At 46.2% G+C, this 9,073-nt stretch overlaps 1 protein-coding gene across 1 annotated transcript; it reads left to right on the forward strand.

The window, feature by feature from the left end:
• Positions 1–379: 379 nt before the first annotated feature.
• On the forward strand, positions 380–2,577 carry LOC120640556 (probable aldo-keto reductase 2). The gene is made up of 4 exons (XM_039916427.1): positions 380–1,007; positions 1,305–1,477; positions 1,566–1,668; positions 1,911–2,577. The coding sequence occupies exons 1-4, from the start codon at positions 576–578 to the stop codon at positions 2,247–2,249; spliced, it is 1,047 nt and encodes a 348-aa protein (XP_039772361.1). The 5' UTR covers positions 380–575; the 3' UTR covers positions 2,250–2,577.
• The last annotated feature ends 6,496 nt before the right edge of the window (positions 2,578–9,073 follow it).

Below are 9,073 nucleotides of genomic sequence, written 5' to 3' on the forward strand. Positions count from 1 at the left end.
GCAGCCCCGGGCTGCCGCCGCCGCCACCGAGCCCGGCACCCGGCGCTGCTCGTCGTGCGCGGCCGTGCTTGCTCGCTGCACAGGAGAGGCCCCGCCGCCGCCTTCCCCGTAGGTGCGCGGGCTTCCGGCGCCCTGCTCCGGTGGCGGCGAGGTGGAGGGGGAGGTGGGGGGGATGCGCGGCGGCGGGGGTGGGCGTGGTGGCGGTGTGGAGAGAGACACCGACAGCAAAAACATCTCGAGAAAGAAAAGGGAATGTGTGGTCAGGAAGTAGACACGTATATAGGATAAGAATTTCGGCTGGCGCGCGGCAATCTAGAAGCTGGTCCAGCCCTGCGCAACGAAAGTCCTCGCCTTGCTTTGAAAAAAGTCTCGACACGTGTATTCCAGCTACTAGTCCTGCGATCAGGCGCTCCTGTCAAATTATCTCGCATAAGCAGTGACGCAACCTCCTCCCTTGACCAGCAAGCACACATCCGGCTTACAAAAGGCCACACACACAGGCCATGGCTCCCCAACTCCAATCCATCTAGCAGCAGCTCCGAGCAACATCTTGCACTTGCACCACCTTGCCAGCCATGGCCGCCGCCGCTCCCGTATCCGTTCCCCGCATCAAGCTGGGCTCCCAGGGGCTGGAGGTCTCGGCGCAGGGCCTCGGCTGCATGGGCATGTCCTTCGCCTACGGCTCGCCCAAGCCCGAGCCCGACATGATCAAGCTCATCCACCACGCCATTGCCGCCGGGGTCACCTTCCTCGACACCTCCGACATGTACGGCCCACACACCAACGAGATCCTCCTCGGCAAGGCGCTGCAGGGCGGGGTGAGGGACAAGGTGGAGCTGGCCACGAAGTTCGGCGTCAATTTCGTCTGCGCCGGCAACTTCGAGATCCGCGGGGACCCGGCGTACGTGCGCGCGGCGTGCGAGGGCAGCCTCAAGCGCCTCGGCGTGGACTGCGTCGACCTCTACTACCAGCACCGCATCGACAAGAAGGTGCCCATCGAGGTCACGGTGAGTCTCCATTTGCTTAACTTCTCTTTCTTTATTGGTACCTGGGAATCTGGGATGGTGGATGTAAACGCAAAAATTGAATGGAGGCTGGAAATGTGAGGGGAAAGTTATACAGATCACCTGACAGCGATTGCTCTTTGCCAGTGAACTGAAAATGAAATATGATATTTTTAAATCATTGCAGCCTACTACTTTACGCAAAAGCAGTTCTTGATCGTACAATCTGCACTGCAGCTTAAACAATGAACTTCTCTTCTAAAAGAAAGATTATTACTGAGTCATTTTTCTCATTGCTAGATGGGTGAACTCAAGAAGTTAGTTGAAGAAGGAAAGATAAAGTACATTGGATTATCTGAAGCATCTGCGTCAACAATTAGAAGAGCCCATGCAGTCCATCCCATTACTGCAGTTCAACTGGAATGGTCATTGTGGTGTAGAGATGTAGAAGAAGATATAATTCCCACCTGCAGGTACTTCTATAAAAAATGGAACCCAAGGGGTTATCCAGTAAGTAGGAAACTTTATTTACTGAATAACTGCTTTCTGTGTAAATTTCAGGGAACTTGGAATCGGAATTGTGGCTTACAGTCCACTAGGCAGGGGGTTCTTCTCCAGTGGGGCAAAACTGGTTGAATCGCTGTCCGAGCAGGATTTCCGCAAGGTGAAGTGACATGCATTGCTACCTATTTGGAATATTGATTGTGCCTTGTTTTTTGTTTTCATAGGACTAGTAGGTCTTTCATACATTATTTGAAATTCTTTTCTTCATTGTAAACATGTGTCTCTACTATTTACTTTATCTTAGATACATTTATGAATTCTGCTCATCACTTTGATGTATATATACAATGTTCTAAATATAATATGTTGTCTCTTCCTAATGATAATTTCACACTTGTACAGTATCTGCCTCGGTTTCAACCAGAGAACCTTGATAAGAATGCTCAGATATTCGAACGTGTCAACGCAATGGCTGCAAGAAAAGGTTGCACACCATCACAACTAGCATTGGCTTGGGTTCATCATCAAGGAAACGATGTTTGCCCTATTCCAGGCACAACAAAAATCGAGAATTTCAACCAAAATGTGGGGGCACTTTCTGTGAAGCTGACTCCAGACGAGATGGCCGAACTCGAGTCATATGCTGCCGCAGGTGAAGTCTTGGGTGACCGGTATCCTCAGATGGCCAACACCTGGAAGGATTCCGAGACACCACCATTGTCGTCTTGGAAATCTGAGTAGCCCAATACGATATCTTCAACTGCATGCATGGCCTATATCTACTACTAGTTCTTGAGCTGCAGAAGATCCTCGGTCTAGTTTGCAAGAGCGTCCACAATATGTGCTTGTCTTGATGCAAGTGATGATGTGTGGTAGTGTCTATTATGTGCTTGTCTTGATGCAAGTGATATGTTTGGTAGTGTGTATTGTGTGAATTGTTGTGAACGTGATCCCTGCTAGGGTTCACGGCTCCATGATCAGCCACCGGCGTGGCTTGTACAAGAGGTCACTTGTACACGGTACACAAACATGGAAACAAATAAACAATCCTATGTTGCCTATTCTAGCTGATTACAAGATCATTCACGAGAATACAGGAACCGTGGAACTGAAGGGAACCTTGACATACTTCTGTTGATAACCAAATTGGCATACACCGAGGCCGACCGGTCAGACCGGTCTAGTCTATACAGTCTGATGCATTGATGTAACGAACATGGCACCATTGATGCCATTTCGAGTGATTTTGGTGATCGAATGACAACACAACACTTGGACTAATATGATTGTTAAGATAATCATTCTCAGGCTTTTAGGTTCAAGTGATGATAAAGAGAAAGAGAAGATAGGCGTAGCAAGGCCCGATGGACTGCCCCTACGGGGGTTCCGCTACCCGGTTAGCGGACCGGGGTCGAGGGGGAGCCGCCCCTCGCGGGTCTCAGGGCAGCGCCCTGAAAGCTCTTCGATTCAGGAGCACCGGAAGAACCGACGCCAGGGCATCGGAGCATCCGATGGTAGTCGGAAGAACCGACGCCTTGATACTTTGGTGCAGAAGGGAATCGAAGCCAAGTCAGCCTATAGGCACCGGTTGAACCGACGGTCTAAAATAGGGCATCGGTGCAATGGCCGTCCTTTGTACCAGAGACGATGTCAAGTGCCCAGAAGAAGTTTCTTCAGCACCGGTTCAACCGACGGTGCATCGGTGCATACCACCGGTGTAATGACGTCAGCGTCCAGGAGAAGATTCCTTCAGCACCGGTTGAACCGGTGAGGCATCGGTGCAAAGCATCGGTTCAACCGGTGGTCTCTGCGTCAGCCATCAGGAGTCCAACGGCTACTTCGTGTTATGAGTGACCGGATGAACCGACGCTACCCTGCCAAGAGGCATCGGTTCTTCCGGTGGTACGCAGATTTTCAGCTAACCGTTGGAGCAACGGCTACAAGACTTGGTGGCCTATATATACGCCTCACCCCGGCCATTTGAAGATTGCTGGAGTTGCTGGACATCCCACACACACCCAAGAACATCTCCAAGCCATACAAAAGCATCAAGATCATATCCTTAGCCCTTAGCACACTTTGAGAGTGTTGTGTAAAGGATTAGCTCTTAGTGAGTGAGTTTGCAAGGCTTAGAGCCTTTGTGCTGTGGTTCATTAGTGAACCAAAAAAAAGAGCTTGGTGCGCCGGCACCTTGGAGCGTGGAGCTCGCCGGCAACGTCATCGACCCTCCGACTTGGTGTGGAGCGGCGACGACACCTTTGTGCGGGGGACGTGGAGACCCCCATCCTTTGTGGAGAAGCTCCTTAGTGGAACCCGGGGCCAAGGTGACCGTGATTGTGTTCACGGAAGAGACTTGGTGGCCGAGTAGCAATACTCTTAGTGAGTGCTACAACAACGTGGATGTAGGTGTGCCTTTGTGGCTAACCGAACCACGGGATAAACACCCGCGTCAAGAGTTTGCTATCTCCTATCCCGCTCTTTAAGCTTCCGCATTTCATTCTAGTAATTTGTATGCCTTTACTTTCATAGAATAGTTTCTTGATAGGAAAGGTTATAGGTTGCTAAACTCTTTTGGGATAGGGGTTTTACACTAGAACAACCTAGTTGCACATCTAGATAGCTTGTTTTAGTTTAAGCTTTGTGCAAACTAGTTGGAGCCATAGGTCTAAGTTTTTATTAGTGCCTAATTCACCCCCTCCCCCTCTTAGGCTAGAGCACCCGATCACTTTCAATTGAAAAGAATAAAAATGTCGTAGATAGTTCTTATGCATCAGAACTCGGAAGTTTTAGATCCTAGATCATCGGCTGCGCCAGCATTCATAGCAGATCCATTGTATGGCATGCCATCGAGCTATTTTGTAGGGCAAACAACACCGTCTTCATCAATCTAGACAATACTAGTTAGACTGGTCAGACCGGTGCCATTGTGGCTATTCCACCTGCGCCTACATCGCTTGCAACAATTCCCATTTTGGCTGCCCCTGGATGAACCAATAAGATGGTGGCTTACACACCGCCTCATACCGCAGCAGCGAGCAGTACACAGCATGGTGGATCCGGTCCTATTTATATACCGATTCTAAGCTAACTCAAAAACATAAAGAAGATAATTTATATTGATAATGTCGAAAGAAAAGATACAAGAGCTTATATATACCAGACTTCCAATGATGACTCTAGAATTCTGAGACAAACATGACTCAACTCTAACTCCTAACTACTAAATCTACTCTAGAAATTGAAGAGAGAAGAGAGCTCCTTGGTATATTTACAAGTTAAGGATGTGTGCTCTATTTATAGCTGTTGGAGGTCGGTACTGTGCCTTTTGGGTATGTTGTAAGCACGTACATTGGCCCGTGTAACTTCCATGCAAAGATGAACTCGGGATGCTGCGAATTGGGCTTGCTGGCCTCCCCTAGGCCGGCTGGCCTCGATGTGGTGGCCATGTGTCACCTACTTTTTTGTAAATGGCTTTGATGATCTCCTGGTGTCAGTGGAAGTTGCGTTAGTCCGAGGTGTGATAGTTGATAAACGTGAAATAATGTCAACTACTGCAAAGTTAGGTGTGTCCTAGAAAACCGGCAACAGTCAGTATATTAGATTTTAGGAAGATCATTGGTTTGACAATTGCAGCTTAGCAATCCAATTCTGGAACCTTTATGTTCTAGCTGAACAGACTAACAAGAGTGTTGCAGAGATTTGGGATGGGGAAAACTTGAAGATCCCCTTTAGGAGACGTGTCTTCCCGAGATTGATGCGAATGTGGCAAGATATAGTTTCTATAGCTGAATCTATTTCTTACACAGATGACTGTGATACTATAATTTGGGCCTTTGATGGTAGCGCTAGATTCTTAGTGCAAGCTGTCTATAAAACCATCAGCTTTTCAGGGGGATTGAACCTTCTTTCACCCCTAGTATCAGGAATATTGTTGTTCCTCCCCAGGTTCATTCATATCTTTCTTTGGCTTTTATCTAATAACAAGACTCTAACCCGGGATAAGCTGGCCAAAAGGAAAAATGTAGAAGACAAAACTTGTCTTTCCTGCAATGAACCTGAATCAGCTTGCCACCAATTATTTGACTGTGTTGTGGCTAAAGTGTGCTGGTCTCATCTTGCTAATATCTTTCATATTGATTTGAGCATTGATTTTGAATCTGTGGCTTGTTGGTGGGTCACTAACAATAGACATAAAGTCATGAATTGCTGCTCGGCAGCTTTAATGTGGTGCTAACGGAAATTCCGCAAAGAGATGTGCTTTCATGGCAAAGTTTGGATGAGGGAGAAGCTGTGAACATGTTACAGAATGGATGGATTCTCTTCTCGGGTGGAGAATTGGAATCGCTGGACCACATCCTGGTGGCCCTGAATGTCAAGCTGAAGTGCTGAACCGAAGGCTGGCCTTGTTGGTGACAAGCCAAGCAAACTCACAGTGGTTGAGTTATCTGGAGGTGAGCGTGCGATTTTTGGCAATGTCACCTGGAAGATCTGCCTCCAAAACTGCAACTCGAGGTGTCGTTGATGTTTCTGCTGGGGAACCTATGCCATTTGTGGAAGTCAATCCTTTTGTAATAACTAGTAGTGCACAACAAAATTCCCCTTTAGATATGTTTTATTTGTTGATTAGATATGTTTTAATTCATATCTAATGGAGTATAGACACCTGAAGCATCCCCACACGGACCTTGTCAAGAACTATAGATGCTCTTTTATTAAGCATGTCTGGAAGACATGATATGCTTTTTTAGATACGGTAGATTACGTGTCTATGCTTGTAGTAACATTTTGCATTTTATTCAATTACGTGTCCATTTTCTTCAATCCATTCTTCTTTTTTATTTGAAATATAGTTTGACTATGATGTCATTTCTATTCCATTTCAGATTCAATTTTGTATTGAATTTAAGTGGAATATGAACTCCACTAATATAGATAAATACTAGAAACCATAGCGCGGCCTTGCCGCGCCAACGTTGGAGGGAGCCGGTGTTTAACTGGCGCTGCACTATGGAGTATATTTGTATTGTGTCCTTCTAGTATAGCAGTATGTACACATTATTCCATCACTTCAAATAATTTGGTTGTGCTTGCTATGATTCCTGAAAGTGTTTGTGTGGCGTACATGAGAGGAAGGCCAGCTGAGGGATGCAGCTATTTGATATGGTGCAGTAGCGTTGCTTTCTATATGGAGCAATTTTGTAGACTATACTTTTACCGTGCCTTGCGGCGGATGTGCAGTGAATCATATAAATATTTTTCCAAATGTATTGCAAAAGTACTTTCAATTTGAAAGTTTTGTCAATTAAAAAATTTCATATGTAGAAGTGTTGAGCAAATTAAGTTTGTAATGTTTCTTAAATCTGAAGACGGTCCGGTGTTTATATCGTACGTTTAGTGGATCTTATATGGAAACAAATTTCGAAACGTATTGCAAAAGTACTTTCAATTCAGTGGGGGCCTCCCTCGCTGTGTTTCCAGGTTAAAAAAAGTACTTTCAATTTGAAAGTTTTCTCAATTAAAAAATTTGATATTTAGAAATGTTGAGCAACTTAAATTTGAAGACAATCCGGTGTTCGTATCGTACGATTTAATGAATCTTATATGGAAAAATTCTGGGGTTATATTTTAGGAAACTACGAGGTTTGTTTGAAAAAGTACCGGTGAGAGGGATGTAGCGTTGGTTATTTTTGATAAAGATAAGGGGCTTTCCAAAAATTACCCGAGAGGAGGATTGTACTGCGGATTGATTTCTTTGAAGTTTGAGGGGTTTTGTCAGATTAATTTTGCTAAAATTTAAGGGTTTTCATGGAAAATGACCGGAGTTCGCACTAACTCGTCCGTCCGCTCAGGCGATCCAACGGCTGTGAACTGGAGGCGACGTGACCATCCTGCCATGCGTGGGAATGCACCCGGCCAAGCCAGGCGAGGCGGGATGTGTGGCGGCCTGGTGGCGACGTGACCATCCTGCCATGCGTGGGAATGCACCCGGCCAAGCCAGGCGAGGCGGGATGTGTGGCGGCCTGGTTGGCTGGCGAGCGCTGCCCGTCCCATGGCCGGGAGAGGGGGGGGGGCAAGTGGAGCACGGGCCTGATATACTTTATATTACCTTCTATCCCTTCTATCTCAAATACCACTGGTGGGGCCCATGCGTCAATTTTTTTTTGTTTTTTTACCCCCGGCGGCCTCCCCCCTCTCTCTCTCGCCGCACGAGCCGCCTCTCCCCTGGTTGCTCCGCCGACAGCGCCGGCCCTCCCCACCTCCCTCCCCAGCCGTGCTGCCCCTGCGCTCCTCCCTCCCTTGCCGCACCGCCCCGGCCACGACGCCCCTCCCCTCCTCCCTCCCCGGAGCCGCGGAGCTGTGCGGCACGGACGGGCATCGCTGCAGCCAACTCATGATGGAGGTAGGTGGGCGGAGCAAGGGCGGATGGCGGTGCAGGGCCTCGTGCGGGCAGCGGCACGGCCTCGCGCGGGCAGCGGCACGGCCTCGAGCTCGGCCACAACGGCGCAGCAGAGGCCTTCGCGGGGCGCGACGGCGGAGGCCCTTGCGTGGCCTGATTTTTACCTTTTTTGTATTATATGAAACTTTGTTTGATACATGGAAGAACAATGTAATTAGATTGATAGAATATTTTTTTAAGATTGCAATGTATGTGAGACTAATTGGTCAATTTGTTATCTCATTTATTTTGGCTGCAGGTTATTGCTGCAATTACTGTTAGCAGGTTGAATAACTTGTGTAGTGGAAGAACTGTATAGCATTAACATATAAGGTTGTGTTTTTATTTTATCCATGCATGAGATTTTTAAACGTGTGTCGCAAGCTAATTACTCTTTTGGCCATCGGGGTCACGCTTTACCCACTACCGGATGTCAGACCCGGTTTTTTTTACTCCCTCCTGCCACCAACGACCTCCTCACTCCCTCTCATTTTCTCTCTCTCCCCACGGGGAATTGTATAGCTATTTTTATAAACAAATTGTAGAAACAATTTGAATTTTGAGCAACTTTTATATCCAACACTTTTTATTTGAAGATGTTTCGGTGTTCGAATTATAGGTTCAATGGGTTATTTACTATTGAGCTTCGAATTTCTAAATTTGTTCTGTAGCGAAGTTGTAGGATTGGGAATTTCGAGCAACCCTTATGCTGAACATTTTTTAATTTGAAGACATTTCATTTGAATGGGTTTGGGCATGAAGACATGTTCGATCACTTTTGGTTAATTTGTATGCATTTGGATGAATTTATAGGATGTATTTAGAATTTGTTCTAATTAAATAATGCATACGAGGGCAAAAATGGAATATTTAGAATGTAGTCATAGTATTTGTTCATATGAACATCATGTTATGTTTGCATATTATCATATGGGTTTTAAAAATGAAATATTTAGGGTTCCTTTTTTTGAAGAAGTCGTATGACTTGTTAAAGAAAAGAAAATGGTAACCGAACAATTCTAGGAAGAAATCTCCTATTATGATTGAAAACCTATTTGGAATTCTAAAACACCTTTGGTTATAATACAATGCTTTGTTCTATAATCGTGTAACATGAATAAACTATTTT

Source organism: Panicum virgatum, chromosome 7K (genome assembly GCF_016808335.1).
Source record: "Panicum virgatum strain AP13 chromosome 7K, P.virgatum_v5, whole genome shotgun sequence".
Lineage (NCBI taxonomy): Eukaryota > Viridiplantae > Streptophyta > Magnoliopsida > Poales > Poaceae > Panicum > Panicum virgatum.

Bases quoted from the DNA above. Each gene is read 5' to 3' on its own strand.
- LOC120640556 (XM_039916427.1), top strand. From the start codon at position 576: ATGGCCGCCGCCGCTCCCGTATCCGTTCCCCGCATCAAGCTGGGCTCC. The intron at 1,008-1,304 runs GTGAGTCTCCAT...TCTCATTGCTAG, and splicing joins AGGTGCCCATCGAGGTCACG to ATGGGTGAACTCAAGAAGTT. The intron at 1,478-1,565 runs GTACTTCTATAA...TGTAAATTTCAG, and splicing joins GATATAATTCCCACCTGCAG to GGAACTTGGAATCGGAATTG.